The 19,536-nt window shown below is 47.8% G+C and overlaps 1 protein-coding gene across 18 annotated transcripts in view; it reads right to left on the minus strand.

The window, feature by feature from the left end:
* Positions 1 to 19,536, minus strand: part of plekha7b (pleckstrin homology domain containing, family A member 7b) — a 92,836-nt gene that overhangs the window by 37,513 nt on the left and 35,787 nt on the right. For 15 of the 18 annotated variants that reach the window (XM_042061568.1, XM_042061566.1, XM_042061565.1 and 12 more), the window contains 4 exons: positions 11,987 to 12,070; positions 4,817 to 4,928; positions 1,953 to 2,057; positions 680 to 752 (listed from right to left, as the gene is read on the minus strand). In XM_042061568.1, the coding sequence (XP_041917502.1) occupies positions 680 to 752; positions 1,953 to 2,057; positions 4,817 to 4,928; positions 11,987 to 12,070 (374 nt within the window). Of the gene's footprint in view, positions 1 to 679; positions 753 to 1,952; positions 2,058 to 4,816; positions 4,929 to 11,986; positions 12,071 to 17,955; positions 18,304 to 18,401; positions 18,692 to 19,536 lie in introns of those variants that run through there. The other 3 variants (XM_042061580.1, XM_042061579.1, XM_042061576.1) reach the window with 3 other exon arrangements.

Below are 19,536 nucleotides of genomic sequence, written 5' to 3' on the forward strand. Positions count from 1 at the left end.
AGGCTTGATGCATGAGTCCAAGCAGCTGTAGGGATAGTAACACACACATCATCATCAGCATCATCAGCAGCAGCAGCAGCAGTAGCAGAGAGGCTGGATTTATGGGCTGCATTGGGTCAGAAATAATTCAAGGGGTTTTCAAGGTGAGCCTCCCCATGGAGGGCAGTTCCAGCGCTGCACTGCCTGACTGCATGTAGATGTGAGGGGGGACACAGGGGTGGGGGTGGGTGGGGTGCACAAGGCTAGTAAATGAGCGCCGCGCTGTGCCGTTGATGGATGATTTCAGCAAGGTTGCCACTTTTACAGCGCACACGCGCGGGAGGTTATGCATCAGCACTGCATCTCATTAGGGTGTTTTCCCCCACAGTAATGAACAGAAAGGAGCAGGTTAAGTATCTAAAAATGCACATGAACTAATGCCAAAGTTTCCTTTGAAGTCATCCCACTCTTGGAATCTAAAGTCAGATTGAATATGTGAGGGAGGGCCCGTGCAGTTTCAGTGTGCCTTGTACGGTAATTAAAAGTTGTGCTCTGGGATCGACTTAATTGCATCTAAAGAGGGGCCTGGCGAAACTGATTCCAAAACTCCTGACAACTCTGTGCCCACTTGGATCGACTCACCGTGCCGCAGCAAATTGATTTTGAGTGTCGCAGACGGGCGGTTGCCGTGGTGACTCACCTTTGTAATAGAAGAGGCAGTAATCAGACAACACGAACCACTTGCGCTTCCACAGCCTCATTCCGGAGCTGTCCTGGAGGTGAGAACACAAAAAGGGTTGCATTGCATTTTAATTAGACGCATTAGCAGGGGAGCTGCGATTTTACAGATCCAGGAGAGGAGAAGAGGATGATGAGGAGAGAAGGGGAGAGGAAAGGAGAGGATGAGGAGAAGAGAAGGGAAGAGGAAAGGAGAGGATGAGGAGAAGAGAAGGGAAGAGGAAAGGAGAGGATGAGGAGAAGAGAAGGGAAGAGGAAAGGAGAGGAGGGGAGGGAAGAGGAGAGATGATAAAAGCATGGGGTCTCATGCATACCCATTATGTATACTCTAATTGAATTGAATTCAGCCAGCTGCTCTGCCCTCCATCGAAGAGGCATGTGTGTGTGTGTGTGTGTGTGTGTGTGTGTGTGTGTGTGTTCCTTTGCCTGCAGGCAGAGCTAGGACTTCTCACTTCCCCAGTCCAGGTCCATTCATTAGTGTTTCATTAGTGTTTAGCCATGATTGCTACATTCACTACCCAAACATTCATTACGTGTTTGTGGCCCATGATATGAGACTCTGGTTACCTCAGCTCAATCAAATACACACTTAAGCGATCCGTCACCCACTCCCACTCCCACACACACGCACACACCCACACACACAAGTATTCAAAATGGACCGATTATACTGTGTGGCATCCTAACGTGCTTCTTGTTTGGCTTGACTTACAATCAGTCTTATCTGTAGAGGGCCACTGAGGCTTGCTATAATGGAAATCGTGACTGTTTAGCAGGCGTGTTTGTGTAGCCCGCACACGCACACACGCACACACACACACACGCACACACACAAACACAAACAACAAGCATGGTCACGCTCTGATGGTCTATCATGTTGACAGAATCACCAGGTCTCGCTGTGCACACAGGGGACTCATTACTGAACTATGGTGAGTGATCACAATGTTCATTAAAACCATGATAACATGGCTCCCTATGTGCACACATGAACATACACACACACATGCATATATACACACACACACACACACACACACACACACACACACACACACACACACACGCAATTTATAGAATATAGACACAAAGAAACATGTGAACCAATTCCTCACATACCACATCCACCCAGCCACAGACAGAAACACATGCATGCACAGACAGACGCTCATGCTCACACACACACACAAACACACACACAAGATACCAAGATGAGATATCTTAAGTCCCTTCACCTGTTTGTAGAGCCATCCCCGGACCACCACAGGCATGTTGGGGTTCCTCTTGATTGCTTGCTCCCTCTTCCCAAAGCTGTGCACCTTCCCAATGCTCCTGGAGACCTGAGGGGAGAAAAGACAAAGCAGCCCATTTGTCCGCTCATAAACACCTCCACACCATCTGTTCTCCGCCACAACATCCACAAACACCGAGCACTGAACAACAATTGCTACACACAAATGCAACACATAATAAACTGCCGCACCCCATTACACATCAATCTTCTGACCCCCCCCCCCCCCACACACACACACACACACCTCCTCCCACAGCATGTGGATGTTTCTGCAATACAGCACATCTGGAATTTCAATTGGTTCATTAGGACCTGAAGGGTACTATGGGAGAGGTTTTATGCAATGCAGGTATCAAGTTATAAGGGCTGAGATCTTAGGACTCAGAGAAAGCCAGCAGGCATTGACATTTTGTGATCCCCACTCCTGGTCAACAGCACTTTGGTCCTCCATAAAATGCTACCGCAGCGGAGCACCTACAGTATAAGGAATGTAAGCAGCATAATCACACTCTCTAGCTGGGCTTCACGAGGCCCTGAGCAACATTTTGTCCTGGGCCCACTCTGTCTTGGCCACCCTGCCCCCCTCCCCTCCCCTCCCCCCCCACCCCACCCCCCGCTCTCATTCTCTCAGCGTGTTCAGATGAACGCTCGGCTGAGCAAAACTAAATATCAGCTCAGAGACGCTTACATCTGCTACTGCCTGCCTCTGCACCAGGCCTCCATTTAAAACTCTGCATGTGTGTGTGTGTGTGTGTGTGTGTGTGTGTGTGTGTGTGTGTGTGTGTGTGTGTTGCTCTCCAGCTGACGGCACCATCCTTTAAAGCTCTCTAGGGACAGAAAATACTAGGTGTGAAAGCAAGGTTAGAACCCTTGAAATGTCACCCAACCCAAGATAGCAAAACATGAATTAACTGGTCAACTACAGTAAAAGAAGACACCAGAAATAATATTTAAATTCCTAACTCAGCCCATGTGAATGGAAATACTCTACTTGTGAATGGAAATACTCTACTCTTGGAAATACAAATACTTATTGTGGTAACAAGCTCTTAAGAGTGGTTCACCGATCTTTCTACTGCAAATGGAATATTCATTGCTTATAAATAGATATACACATGAGCCGTAGCAATACATCAGGTATCTATTTCACAGTGCTGATCCTCTTTCATAGGAACCAGCATAACTTACTATGTCAGCACAACCAGCATAAGGCATCAAATGAGTGTCACTACAGTATGTGTGAATATATGGTCTGAAATGAGCTCAGGTCATGTTCAACTATCGTCTTTTCCCTGATAAAAAGGATCAAATGAATGACAAACCACAAAAGAGTGGTTGTTTATGTTATACCAGCAAACTGTAAAGCACAGAGACAAAAGACTAATCTCTAGAGACATAATTACAGATGCAGGTAGCTTCCAGACACCTTGTGGAGTGTGACAAACAGGGAACAGCTCTGAGTGATGTTTTTGTGTTCAGTGAAATGTATTTGAACTTTGGAGATATTATAGAGACTTGGAGAAAGTGAGGAACTACTGCCTCAGATCCATTAAATGGGCAATGCTAGGCTAGCATCATCAACCTGAAGCTCGGGGATTGATTGATCCGCCTGTCAAACCTCATACAACACTGACACTGATCCGCCAGCCGACAGCAGGCCTCTGTGGTCCTCATAGGGTGACAAGCTATCTTGCTCCAGCCAAAGCTGTATATTCACACCGCCAGGTGTCAACACCAGCTACATGTGTGGGGGATGGCATCCCATCCAAGACCAATGTCAGTGGGCAGAGATGTGAGGGTACAGGGTGCCAGCCGGGGCTGGCATGGTCCCAGTTCCGGCAGCTTCCCTTGCCGATTGAATGGCTCTCCAGATGGGCAGGGTGTCAGATGTGCCCCTAGCGCACCGCACTGCACCGCAGCAGGACAGTCAGGTGGGAGTCACAGAGGTGACAATTTGATGAGTAGAAAGACCTGGACCTGACATTTTATAACAACTGTAATTCATAAAAACTACTCTTAACAATCCACCTGCCATCCACCAACCATTACATGATTTGACTGAAAGATGAAAGATGACCAACATAACAATTTCAGCAACAATATGTTCAGAACGTAATTACTCTATGCATTGTGCACCCCCCCCCCCAACAAACACACACACAGAGACAGACACACAAACACTCACTCTCTAGAGCCTGGCAAGTGTTTTGAAATTAATGAGGCGAAGCACCCCTCACAGTTACTGTGAGATTTATCTTGCTTGCATAGAATAGCTATTATTGCCTGGCTCCAGGGTGTTTTGTTGGACATCTTTTGTGCTGAACACATATCTGGGCCCTTTGGCGCGTTGCTTGTATCAGTGACGCTGTAATCACTCTGCAGTGAATCACTTCTCCCAGCCTCTGCAGCGGCGCAGCCCAAACTGCATAAACAGTTCTAGTCAACACACACACAGACGCAACACTGCTGTGCGGTGTGTGGCCAGTCTGCCAGACTGCAGCAGAAATTCAATCACTATTGCAGGTGGTAAGAGGGGAAAAAAAATCACTAACCTATTAATGCCTAAGGCCATTAATCAAAATAAGAGGTACAATGCAAGAGAAGATTAAACAAATTCTCTGCATCCCGTTACACCGAAAAAAAGAACTACACAGAATTGATTGAGAGTCAATCAAAGATGGCCGCTGTATAAATCCAGATAAGGGGCTGCAGTGAAATGGTAGCACCTGGGAGGTTCTGAATCAGTTGAGGACAACACTATTAACCCTGAGCTCATGTCACCTGTGATCCCAAAGGTCAGCTCACCTTAGACCCTGAAGTGGCGTCCACTGTGGATGTGGTCACAGCTGTGGAGGTCTCACTGACCATGCTGGGTGGCCTGTGGTCTGGCGGTGGTTTGGACATGCGGGAGTTCGTCCTGAAGAGGAAGAGGAGAAAAAGAGAGATTCAAGTGAGCACAACATTACAGAAAACAATGAGGATGTCATTCAACAGAGAGATCTCCTGTGAAGAGATAGGCTGTGGTCTGTAGTGGCATCAATGCAGTGGATAATCCTCAGAAGTCAAGCTCTGCAAGGGCTGGAAGTCATGAAAGTTTTGTGATGAAGCAAAGTTTCCATAATGGTATCCTTAGGGCATATGTGGCAGGAAAGTGACAAGTGCAGGTAAGATGAGAACACCTTACAGAGATCGTTGTATGTACTGTAGAAGAACAAAAAGAACACGTTTCCATGACACAAAAACTGGTCCTATCCAGAGCCCTTGGTGACTATCTGTGACACCGGGGAGTGGTTTGTAGTCAACACTGACAGGGTGACAATACTTGGCAGGGCTCATAACAGACTGATCATAAAGGTTATGTAACACAAGACAGAAGAAGCTAGCTTAAAATTATAAACAAGAATGTCAGACCTAAACCACACAAAGAGAAATTCTAGATATGGTACAATACAAAACACCTTTCACTATCCCTACAGGTATAATAAGCTGAAAGACTTGCTTGGTGTTGCTACAGAGTGCAAACCCAGTTTCTCTGCTTCTCTGTTTATCAGCACTGGACAGCAGCAGCAGCAGCAGCAGGATCTGAAGGTGTGAACAGACTTGCAAGGACAAACAGAGAAACACTCCCCATTCTGTCTCTCTCTCACACACACACACAAACACACAGACAAACACACACACACAGGCGTGCACACAGGCGCGCACACACACACACACACACACACCATTTCTGGTGGCTCGCATTCTGCTGTCACCGCCGTCACATCGCGTCACATGTCTCCAGCTAGTGCCACTCTGCCACCGCAGTGCTGGCAGAAGGGCTATTTATTTTCATGCTTGTGGGCCCGCAGGGTCACTGGCGGTCGAGTTAAGCCGTCAGAGCCTGTCTGTACGGCTGAGCTGAACTGAGCTGCAAGAGGACGGAGCAGACGCTTCAGGTCAGCCCGCTCCACTCAGGTCACGGCCGTCACAGACGCTGGGACTTGGGTTGTTGTTTTATTTTCTTTTTTCAATATGGCACACATCCCTCTGGGCCAGCATATGGGTTACAGTCAATGAGCAACGGAGAAAAGAACACACAATTCAACCAACTGCCAAGTGACTCCCAACCAGTCACAAGGTATAGAAATACCCCAAAAGACCTTTAATAATGAATGAGCAGCAGAATTCTTGACTAAATGCCCAGAACCGCTTTGACACAGCCATGCCAGGCGAGGACAAATGAGCTTTTAATCCAATCCAAAACAGACTGGCGGGCCACTCAGCCACCAAACAGAAATACTGGAGGCAATTCACTTTATGGGCCGCAAGCTCACAGACATTCAGGAGGTGACCTTGTAAACACACTTACAGTAGTTTGATCTGGACTCTGAGATTGACATGAGACAGGTGGAATGGGACAGAAACAAACTTGTACTCCTTTTGCATCCATAGAAAGAACAAAAGACAAAAGCAAAACTTAAGCTATAATGAAATGTAACTGAAGAAATATACCTCACCGAAAACGACAGAAATAAAGGAAATTAAAAAAAATAGCAGTTTTTTTGCAGCATCTCCTTTTCTGCTATGAATGAGGCATCCTACTGATTCCGTGAACTGGCTAATGACCAAATGATTATGAAATGCTATCTCAATGAAAGAGCGCCAGCACACCCAGTCATATTAGCCGGTTAGGGCGAGAGGCGCTGGTGTCTCTGTCTTTCCAGGTGCTGCAGTGGCACCTCCGTGTCTGTGCAGTTAGCACTGCAGTGGCACAATGCCAGCCGTCTCAGGCACTGCCGTGAATGATGTAGTCTGAGGGTCACTGCACACATGTAAGTCCACAGTATCAAACCAGTGAATTAAAGCAAAGATTGAACAGAACTAAACCAAGGTTCTCTCTCACATTACATCAACCCTGAGATATGTCCAACAAAATGGACTGATTGTAAAAGAGATTACTTGTCATGACATGGTCCAATCAAACAGTCTGGAACAGGAATACTGCAGCCAGGGCCAAATAAAGCATTAACAGCATGTTCTCATGACGACATGTTGGACAGCACCGAGCATGTAAAGTGTTTTTTTCCCCATCGGAGATGGCTGACAGGTCTTTATAGCTGTAATAGAATCCTCTTTACTGACAAGCCAGCCTGTCTGCAGAATTGGCCTGAAGAGTTTTCCAAACATCACACGGGTCATGGTGACATCAAATGACTACGGGCAGGGCTAGCGATGAACTCTGAACTTTCTGCGGAGACAGAAATTACCCATGATTCACGGGTGGCGTTGCGCAAGCACGATCTGAGAGAGCAGAGAAGGGATCCCTAAACGTCCCTCTTAAATCATCACGTCGGCCATTCCATCAATCCATCTCCACGGGCAGAGTAAATGTGATCCTGATGGTGACAAAGCGCAGGGGGGCAAACAGAAAATGAAGATTGATGGCAAGGTGACATTTGTAAGGTCAAAACCAGACCGATCTAAACACGTTATTTTGTCACGACTGTTGGGAATGAAATACTTGTATCCAATCATGTTGTTGACAGTGTGAAATGTGTGTAGGAAATTGAGCATTTTAGTGGCGGTTTACTGCCTGTTTGGTGCCAAGAACCTTCACTCAGAGCTCCAGCTAAGTGTAGCAACCAAACAAGCATGGCAGCGCCATCCACACAAAAGCCCCCATTCCTAGGCCCTGCACTTATTACTACCATCCCCAAAGCACCACTCACACATCTGCCTTCCACACAGCCTCATCCATGTGATGAAACTCAACAGAACCTCCAGTCTCCAGTCCTCCCCAGAGTGTAAGATCACCTCCACACTTGTGAAGCCCCGCTGCATTCTGATGCATTTTCTCAAGCTGGTTGAAAAGGAAAGCAATCCAGGCACTCCAGGAAAGGTGACTGAGGAAGGTATATTTAAAAAGCCTTTATTTGTTACTGGCTAATCTATAGCATAAAACGCCAACATGTTTCGACCACACTTGGTCTTCATCAGGGCATGTTGTCGAAAATTAAGCTGGTTGTCAAAAAGCAGAGAAAACATCACTCTCTTCCTAAACATCCGTTTCCAAGTAGCTATTGATATAGTTATAGTCTTTGAGCATGTGACTGCAGGAGAAAGAAGTGTTGCTGAGAGAGAGAAAGAGAGAGAAAGAGAGAGAGAGAGAGAGAGAGAGAGAGAGAGAGAGAGAGAGCGAGATGAGTGGAGGGGTTACACTGCTGTCATGACAGAAATCAAGCTCCTATTGTTCTGTGGACACACAAAAAAAAAGGGGTCCTAATTAGTATCTTTTCCTGTGGAACATGAGCGAACCGGTTCCCGTAGGCGAGGTGTCAGGTGGTGTCCAGAACCGGGGCAGCGCACAAAAACAGCAGGAAATGACCGCGGCTCTGCCCATGGAGATTCTCCTCCACAGTGGAACAAAACTAACCTCCTGTTACTCCCTCTCCCCCCACGCGCTGGCACACATCCAGATATTTGTACAGCACGCTCACCTGCGTGTCAGGGGACCCGGTCTGCTTTTATTTGTGCTCTCATGCTGTTTACCTCTAGTGTCTTTTGAACCGTTTCCCCGGACTTAGCTGTGATATGCGACAGTATTTCACAGTGGACGGCTCGGGCATGTGCATTCCAGGCTGGTGGCCAACTAGGCCGTCACCTGAGAGAAACGACCACATTCTTCTCCCTGCATGCTCGACCTCTTTGTCTCGATAGTGCCGCCTGCGAGTGAGGCCATATCAGACTTAGACTGCACTTCTCCCGTCCTTTGTTTGCAGCTGGAAGTCTTGATAGAGCACATTGCAAATAACTCGGAACAGTGCTCAAATATTATGATTGGCAAACACTGTCATAGCTGAACAATTATTTGATCAAGATTAAGTACAAAGTCATGTGACTGATGCTTGATCATGTCTCTGCCTACAGTACATACCCCCACAAAAACCCTTGCACTGTTCATGATGAGCCTCAAAACTGACTCAACAATTGAATGTACCTCCCTTCCCTGTATCTCTGCCTACGCAACTACGCAATCACAGAGCTAGAATCAGTGATGCCTAGTCTCACCAGCACTAAATCACCAACAGCAGTTACAAAAGATTGCAACTGCATGCCTCATGCAAAACCTCTGAGGAAATTAATTATCGCCACGACTCATCGACTCTCTGTGACTGTGGAACCTAAAGCGATGAAGACAGCTCTGAGCCCACAAATAGTTCCACTTTCACTGGGTCTTTGGGGAAACAACATTGCAAGTTTCCCTGAACTCTCCAGAATAAAGGCGTAAGCTGTTTCATGTACAGCCAGGCTATTACTCTCCGTTAGGAGATGTCTGATGGCTCTAAGGCATAATGTGAATCACTGTTATCTAATGTGTCCCTTCTGCCAAGTAAATAATTTAGACAGCTGCGTTACCTCCTCTATTCTGGGGAGGGTGTGGATCTATCTGCTGGAGTCAGCCTTTGTATTTGGAGACAATGCAGCCTGGCTGAAACCGCTGGCCACATTCAGGTCAAATAATCACTTCAATTCTTCCTCCGAAACCGGCAGATCAATAGCCAACCCATCAGCAGTGAGGTGCCCGCAGAACCAACTGTAGCACAGTATTGAATTTCAATGATTTTAGCCACCAGGGTCACTGGTTAAAGCCCAACTTGCACTTGCAGACTTTCACCTTCACCGCTTTTACTGACTCACTGTGGACAACAATACAGGAACATACTTCACACACGTCTGCCTGTCTCCCTGGTGCTAGGACACAACAACACCCGGGCTGCTATGGCAACAATTAGCATTTAGGTTGGTTGGCCTGACAGTGATCTGGCATGCGGGTGAGGACATAGCTGCAGCGCCAGCGCGTTTTTCCCTGGCCACCACATGCCACAGCTGCTAGGCAAGGGCTCAAGTCTAAGGCTAGGGTGTGGAAGGTGGTTGTGGGGGTGGGGTGGGAATGAGAGATTCACCCTGTGAGGGGATGAGGATTGGAAGGAGGGAAAGAGAGGGAGATGGGAGTGGAATAAGCTGGACTAGATTAAAAATAGCAGCCCTGAAGCAGCCGGGGCCAGCAGATATGGAGCAGCCCTGATAATACAAGTCCTGTCTCTCCAGCTCCCCTTCTCTCTCAAGTGTGCCCCTGAGACATTCCTCAGCCCGAGAGACGCAAGCCAAAAGTGCCACCCACGACAGCACTGGCACTGGAGAAGCCTCTCTTCTCTCCTCTCCAAAGTGACAGGTCTTTAGATAAGATCCTTACCCGCCCAGACCCCATGCCAGGCCCCCTGATGGGAAGTGGTGCCAGTCAAGAGTACGGTGGAGGGTCAGAGGAATGCCACAGACGTCAGCGCTAGCTTGCGGTTGCCCAAGTCGTCCCGTATGACCAGTGCATATGGCGAGCCTCCACTGGCAAACACTGCTCTGCTAATGACCAGTATCAATCAGGACCTGCCAGGAGCATTTGGCTGCCCCGTCCCGTGCCTGTGAAAAATGCTCCTGATGAGCACTTGCTATATTCACATTCAAGCGTTGAGATCTGTTTGTCTGTGACATACAGGTATTTTCTCAGCGATTCCTCACCCTCTGCCAGTGAAATGTTTACAACAAACAGAAACAGAAGGGTGGAGAATGCGCTAGCAAGCGTTGAGGATTCATCCGCGGGGAGGAGAAACAGATGACAGTGGTGTCTGTAATTCATCTCACCTGTTTGTGTGTCTGTTCCACAGCGGGGATTGGGCTCGGGATTTTTTGTGTTCATGCTAAAGCTACGCCTCCAAAACTGGCGCTAGGTATTAGCAAGTAATTGGACAAGCCCAATCATGGCGGGGAATGTAAGCCTTCGATCTAAGAGCTCTCTTGCCTGATGATGTACAAATCCCAGCTTAGCAGGGAGAGCAGCGGCAAGAGAATGAGCTCTGGGCTGAGCGGAGGCGCCGCGCTCCACAGAGGTGAGAGAGGAACCTGAGCCCAGACTGCTACAGTATAGCTCATCTTAGAGGACAGTTATGAGCTGCCGCTTCTGAATACAGACAAACACACACACACACACACACACACACACACACACACACACACACACACACACACACACACACACAGACATAAACACACTCAGAATCATATAACATAATACAAGACAGCATCTCGTGGACAGTTATGTGCCACATCATGGCTCAGTGAGCTACTCAGATCTAATCAAGTCGAGCGCTGCATTTGTCAGTGCCCCAAGGACAGCTATCCATAAGTGCAGGCAGCAGCAGCAGACACACTCAGGGATAGATCACAGGAACACCATGACTGTGCTCACGCCACCAAACTCCTGCCGCTTTATCTGTGGCCAACCAACTTGTGAATGGCTCAATTCAATCAGCTTTACTACCCTAGCCATAAACTGAGGATCATCAATTTTACCTATTGAGGGAGTGTGCTGCAATAATAACAGCCGTCATTATCATTATCTTTTGACGTTCGGGCCAGATTTACGGCTCCAACTGTGTCCATAGCCAAAGGCATATGTGAGTGATAGCTGGCTCATTACCATAAATTCAATTACAGTAATAACTTTTCAACAAAAATACAAAAACCTTGAACTGTAATCAGGGACTCCGCATGTGCACACACTATGGGGACTGGTGGAAGAAGTCATGAATAAATCTGTGTTCATTAGAAGATGGGCTGTCACCCTTTAAACATGGCTATTAAGATTATTACAATCGGCATTCACCCCTGGGCCAGACTTTTTAAGAATGGTGCATTCACTGCGGCTCTGCTCTTGGTTCGGCACTGCATGTACTGTATATGGTCCTGCGGAGAAACAGAACCGCTCTGATCGGAGACAATTATGGTCTGCGCTGACCTTTCCCAGCACATGACCTTGGTGCGAATGGCGCCGCGCACACACACATCCATACACACACTCACACACACACACACACACACACACACATAGGAACTCTTATCTGTTAGAGAGGATAAAAAAGACGATGGGGTAGCACTCACTGTTCCTGAAGGATGTAGTCGGAATTTTCAGGCGATATCTGTCCTGTCACGGGATGGCGGAAAGCGGTCGTCCTCTGGTTGTGGCTGGGAACACCAAACAGATGGAAAATGACAGAAAGAGAGATAGAGAGAAAAGAGAGGAGAAGGGGAAAGGGAAATGAAAAAAAAAGACATTAGTACCACACCATTAATCAAGTCTGTTTAATAATGTATGAGTTGCCACGTGCATGGAATCAGATAGGATGGCATTCAACAGGAGGACACAGAGTTGGCGAAGTTGCGCTGACTTTGCCAGCGGAGCGCGGTATGTGTGGCCGGGCTGCGGCTGCAGGCGTAGGCTGATCCAGGGCCAAGTCTTCCTCAGATTCCTTCCTCCCACACAAAGTGTGCACCTCAGCACAATGCCCAGCCAGGACGGCAAGTTTATTGATTTCAATTACACGGGGTCATTCATCGCTTTAACTAGAGCATTAAAGCATGGGACTGCCAGCGGCTAATGTAAGAGAGGGACAGCAGGTGGAATTTGTGGCGGAAAGGGTGAGCCATAATGTTGTGACGTGGTCCCGGTGTTTATTTCATGGGGGTGGGGGGTTTCGAAGTGGGGTGGACGAGACAAAAGAGTCTTGTAAGGGCCCTTCGTCAATCAGACAGCTGCACTGGCAGGGCCTGAGGGATTGGTTCCGATGTGAGGCCCCACATAGGCCGGCCTTCTCCGCGCCATGGAACAGTTGAGGTGAGCAGCAACATCACATGAGCACTAGCCGCCCTTCTTTGCTGGCCGCGCCTTGTCAAATCTAGCCTGTGGAGGACTGGCTAGAGGAGACTGCCCAAGTGTAAAATGCCCGCGAGGTGCTGTTGTCGCTGTGCAATGAGACAGACAGCTGCTCTGCCAAGCCAGTACGAGCTCCTCTGGGGCTCTATGTGCCACTGCTCTTCAGTCACAACTCAATTCACAAGGCAACAGGGAGGGAGGGGGGCAGGGGGGTTGAATGCTGTTCTGGGAAGCTGTGCTGTTTCAAAGCTGTTCCACACACTGCACTGTTCCTTCTGCTGCACTTAAGTTTCACTCGGTCTGGCCTGAATAGAGTAACTCTCTAATGATTTGATGGCCAGCCCCCTACATCCCTGGCCATGCAATGTATCCAATGTAAAATTATACTAAAACAAATGCACGGTTGAGGCCTAATGAAAACAGTGTAATCATTTCCTACATCTACTAAGGCATCTCGATCATGACATGATGCGAAAACTACAGTGCCTCTGGCAAGAGGAGAAGCATTTGTAAGATACTGTCAGTTAAGCCCAGTAGCAGAGTAATCAACAATAATCAATGTCTTAGATGATTTTTTTTCACACTCTGTGCATATCACCCAAACAACATATGATAAACATAATGATAAGCCCTAAGAATGTATAGTTGAATCTGTAAGGATATACATAAAGAATACACATGGGTCATTCTCAGGTGTTCTTCATGAGAAGTACAAGGTTCATTCTTCTGCCTGCACCCAATACAGCACCCTAGCCATGATATGCTCCACTGAACACCATTTGACTTACACCATTTTCCTCTCTGTCCAAGATCATATATTGTCATAACAGTACAAACAGCACTCCTTGTGATTCCTTTAACTTGTCTAGTGGTATATCAGCTGTGGAGAATGATAGGACTGCTAAAGCATTCTGTTCTCACTGTGTACAGTCAAATTCAACAACCCGTGGGAAATATGGCACCAATTTGTTCCCTGCGGTGATAGGGGTCATCAAATATCATCCACTGCTGCCAGGGGCAATTCTTGGCCATTGAGCAGATTGGATCGTAAACAGACAAATCAGTTGGGTAGAATTTGAGAGAAGGGCACATATGTCAGGCAGTGCAGATGAATGAACATTTTATTAGTGGTTTGACAAATGACTGGATAAGTCTTTAGATTTAATGCAATTATTTATGCATCACTGACCTTGATTTAAAAGAAAGGTTTAAAAAGTCTGCTGGGACTGAATGCTCAAAGCATAGGAATTTAGCTTTATTTGTCTAACTAAAACACACACAGTCACCATAAATACTCAGAAATATATTTTCCTTATAATACAGAGACACCATGTTCCACAAGCAAAAGACCCAGAACGGAACAGCAGGTTATTGCACAAACAGGTGCCTATTTTTACCCTCAGCGTGATGGTTAATGGGAAAAGGCTCCATCAAGAAGAGCAGGAAAACAAATGGCAGAGAGTGCAGCTTCCCTCCACCTCACGCTGGCCCTCCAGCCGAGCCTCATGGTGCTCTACATTCACGCATAGCCACCGCACGGACAGGGGCCATTTATCTCCACCGCCGAGGGGGAGTACAAAAACCAGACTGCTCGCGGCAAGAGAGTGCTGTTCACATACGTACACACACACACACACACACACAAACTCTCTCTCTCACAGACACATGTACAATACACCTACGCACACAAACACATTTCCTTTCACTCTTTCTTTCTTTTGTCTCTCCCTCCATCCCCACATGTCGGAGACTGTAGCTCTAGTGCTGAGCGGGGGCTAGCACCATGTCTGGGGCACTCTGACTCTGGGTAAGTAATGGAGACCATGCTGCTGCCACTGCTCAGGCAGAAACATTGCACAGACACAAATGCCTTCTGATGGATATCAATATGGACATCTCTGAGCGAGCACAGACTGCATGGGAGAATGTGAGCAAATAGACACAGCCTGACACTCCCTGGTTTGATTGACGCATACTGTTAGGTAATCACCTGTCTCTCCAATGGAAATGATGCACAGCTGGCTGTCTGTTGTACTGTAGCTCTGCAAGTAGGTGCACAGTAGAGGAGAGGGAAGGACACAGTGCTGCACTTCTTAGACCTCAGAGTTTCTGCATCCTGCTATAAATAGTCAGTGTTGGCAGTGGCACTAAAACAAATGTATCAAAAAGGTGCTTTTGTCCAAAGATGCACAACAACACAGCAATCACACACACACACACACACACACACACACACACACGTTTGGTACAGAGACTTTGTGTGTCATTTGGATATGTAGGCCTATGTGAGCGATGGGAATGATGGTTAGGACTCTGGCTCTGTCACAGCTGTTCTGAGCTCCAAGAATAGGGCCCATGTGTCTTGTTAAGGTCGGCCGAAATACTTAGCCCACATTCTCATGCATATCATATGATTTTGGAGGGACATGAGCACCATGTACAAAAATAATAACATCCTTAAGAGTGAGACATCTGGTGGCGGCTAAAAATAGACACGGAGTTCAGTGCACCTCTGAGGACTAAACAGTGATCCGCCCGCACTGCTGTGTAAAAAAAAATAAATAAAAAATTGCAACTCAAAAGCAATTTCCCAGCGAAACCTTGTAATAGGGAAAGCTAAAAGCGCAGCACCTTTCAGAGAAGACGCAGCAGGATGAAGCGCTCTCCCTCACTCTCAGGTACAGCGCACAGTCATGGCGCAGTAAAGGGTGGACAAAATCACATCCAGGAGATTTATGGAGTGCTAGTTTTCCAAAGTTCACCGTCACTGCGGTAAATCACGGAGGGATTACGGCACTGGGACTGTTTGCTATGGTTTGACACACACACACGCACACAAGCACACACGCACACACACACACACACACATACATACACACACTAGGCCAGTCACTCTCTCAAACACACACTATTAGTCAGTCACAAACAATCTCACTCTCTTCCTGTCTCTCTCTGTCTCTCTCAAACACACACACACACACACACACACACACACGCCTTCAGTTCAGATGCAGGCTCTGTTCCCAATGCCAGCATGCAATTTGCCGAGCGGCTACGGTCTCATACAAAAGTTCCCTCCCCGTCTGTTAATTGGGACTCTGCATTCTTTGGCTCCTTTGTTTCGTGACGGATTACTTCCGAACTACTTGTCAAGGTATGCTCTGCATTACCGGGTGTGTCGCACAAACAGGCCCAGCACAGTGGACCTGCTTGTTTTTGGCCACGCTGGATTTGCACAGAAAGGGACCTCGCTCCGTCCACAAGTCTGACATGACCGCCAATGAAAAATTAACTCTTGTTCCGCTCCGGCGGGCCCTTTGTCTTAATTCATGGCGGCTAAAACACACACTTCAATTCATCCCCATCCCGATCCACACTCTCTGTCCCCTCCAACTCATTTCTCATGCACTTGCGACCAGAGAGGGAAAGGAAGCTTTTCACAGAAGTAATAAAACCCTGAGATAAGTCGTCTTTTGAGACGGTGAAACTTGCAAAACTGTGCAAAACCACAGAGAGAGCAGAGTTCCAAAACACCCAAGTGGGCAAACCTTTCTGCCGCTGGCGCTCTAATTAACAGCACCCAGAAATACATTGTGGGCATGATGACCTCATGGCGATGATCGTAGGGTTTAAATCCCCCTCCTCTGCCATGCCGTGATCCTGTGTGACACCTTTGTGTGAGTGACGGGCCATGCTTAAAGGGCTTGTGCAAACATGACGCACACCATGACAAAGGTTACACACACACACACACACACACACACACACACACACACACGCACACACACTACGTCCATTATCCCAGATAGCACTGGTCACATGACAGGTGCATTCCTTTGCAGTAGTGTTTTGGTTCCTTGGTCATTCATTCCATAAAAGGAAAATAGAGAGAGTGATACCGAGCTCTGACCCCTGTGACATCACCTTGGCGCCGGCGCATAAAACATTCCTTATCTCTGTGATGACTTACCAGCTTATTTACAACTCCAGGAAGGCATGCCAGCTCCAATCTCATCTTGACAATTCATCAACAAAAAATGCTATTGTGTGTTTAGCAACATCCTTAAATCATCTGCAAACAAATTTTATTTGGAACAACGGCTACAAGTTGTAACTTTTTATACAACATTGCCTATAAATATGTAACAACTTTAGAACAACTCCAGAACACAGTGTTGACATAAAAATGCAACAGAATCTCTGTACCACCCATCACAGCAAGTTGAAAAACTAAAGTGCCATATTTTGGATCTGACACTGTGCAGCACCAGAGCCTTCAGTAACATTTCCCCTCCAGTCACACACTGGCTAAGCACTGTTTATGTTCCCACCTCCTCTGATAAAAATGAACCAGACTGACAGGCAGCTCTCTAAACAGTTTTAGAGTAGTTTAAGTGAGTGACTGTGTTTACCTAGACTCCCAGATGAACTTAGGGGAACAGGTTCCCCCATCTCTCGAATGCAAATTTCAGAGCGTGCAGTGCATGTGGGACCCCATCAAAAGGTTTTCCCTTAGAAATGCAATTAATTCCTAGATCCTATAACTGATTTTGGAGAGTGCTTATTTTTACTCCAGGATCTGCACATCAACACTACGAGTGCTCGCTTAAGTAGGGCCAAGAGAAACGGAGCGTAACTCGGGCGAGCTTTGATCCAACGGACCCCTCGGAGAGAGCCCGCCGGCGCTTCCTCTCCCGTTCTTCAGTGGCGCTCTATTTTGTCAGCTGTGGAATTCCTCCCCCCCAGAGTGCACCGGGCGGGCGGGCGGACGAAGCGCAGTTCCCGCTGCTCATTTACATAGTCCCCCACCCGCGGCGTTCCCGGGAACGCTCCGAACGCGCAACTCTTCCAAGAGTCCAAGGTTCAGCGTGGCGTGCCGGACGAAATTACCCAGCAAACAACAGGCTCAGTCTAATCCCTTATCAAGTGTTCTGGCTAAGCCCCCTCCTGTTGGCAGCCGAACCTGGGGGGTGAGGGGTGGGGGGGCTGGGGGCCACAGGAGACCCAAACCACCAGGGACCCTTCAGAGTCTGGGATGGGTGTCCAACTTCACTTCACTGAGTGACAACAGCCTGGAGCAAAAACACAGCAGCCCCATGGAGCTGCAACATGACTGTTCTGCTAGAAAAACACACAGAGCTCACTCTTCCCTAGGGGATTTCCCCACCTCCCCCACATCACCCCCGCCTATCCTCACCTTGAGGCGACACGGCGCATCGGACCACAGCTGTCTCACCTGGAGTGGAACGCTCAATTATCTACTTCCTCCCTCTTCCGTTCCCGAGCTCCCGCTCATCCCACTGGTGTCGGAACAGAACGGCACAGATTGGAGCGCGCGCGGGCAGGCTCTCCCATGACAGCTGTTATCCGGGAGAAGAGATGAGTTGGGAAGCACACTATCACTCCGATCTCCAGCGCTCGCTCGCTCGCTCCTGTGAGCCACCACCGGCCCAAAGTTTTCGCTCGCCCCGCGGAAAGTATCTGACGGGAGGATCACTGATCCAACGCTCAGGCGCTGGCGTAGGACTGCCTCGGAGCTTATCTGATCCACACCCCCTCCTCCTCCTCCTCCTCTACCACCTCCACCCTCTCCTAAACTCCCTCCCTCTCTCTCTCTATCCCTCCCTCTGTTAACACACTCACCTCTTTACACAAACTAGAGTCCGGCTCTGGCAAGATTGACCGGTAACAGCTCAAATAGAAGACAGGAAGATCCTCCTTTTCCACTGTCCCAGATAAACTCTGTTTCACCTGTCTCTCCCTCTCCCTCTCTCCTCGTCCTCCTCCTTTTCCTCTTGTTCCGAAGGTCTGTCCAGCGTTGCACAGTCCCTCCTCTATTGAGCCAATGTGCTGTTTTTGAGACCACCAAGTCCTGTGCTAGCTGTCATATTTTCCTGGCATCCAAATTTGTGCCCATGCTATTGTTGTGCAAATATCCTGTCTCTGAGAAATGACTTTGACTCTGGGTCCTGGTCAGAGGAAAATAACTGTCTCCTCCTCATTGGTGGGTAGGTTCATGTTTGGCTCTGCCAGAGCCAATCAGATTCCACACACACTCTCGGTCCGGTCCGCTCCTGTGTTACACAGTGGAGTGGTGGAATGTGTTCCCACCCTGTTAGCAATATGGTCACAGGGAACAGACAATTGTAAAACAGCATATTGAGCGGATCTTGAAAACAGACACACACACGCACAAACACGCACACACACACACACACACACACGTGTGCACACACATACACACGCACACACACAAACACACACACGCAAGACCACTTGGCATTGTGAGCCATTTCCTCTGTTAAGAACAGCATCAGCGTGGAGTCAAGCGTGGAGAGAACAGGAGAGAAAATAAATATGTTAGTGTGTCAGACAGGAGAGCATGTGCTGTTTACACTGCACAAACATTCATGACCAGCACTGCAACACAGGAGGGAAAAGCACTTCTTGGCCTCGGGACAAAACTCAAAAAGTGCAGACAGAGGGCTTTCAAAGTAACTGAGAACCAACACACAACAGATGACAAACCAAAAACTGTTAAGGCCTGCCCACCAGATGCCATACCTAATAACATAAACTTACAACAGCAGCTGCAAAAGCAAAAAGACTCTGCCCGTCTGCTGTGAGAGAAAGAACTGTATTAAAGATGTTATTCTTCAAGCATATCACTTCAGTCCCAATCTAAGCTATGCTGGTTTTGAAATGAAAGCCTGTTGTCATCAGTCAAGTGAAGTGCACACGGCAGCAGAAAAGGAAATGCTTCATTCATTCTCAAGCA

The sequence above is a fragment of the Alosa sapidissima genome, chromosome 14 (genome assembly GCF_018492685.1).
Source record: "Alosa sapidissima isolate fAloSap1 chromosome 14, fAloSap1.pri, whole genome shotgun sequence".
NCBI lineage: Eukaryota > Metazoa > Chordata > Actinopteri > Clupeiformes > Clupeidae > Alosa > Alosa sapidissima.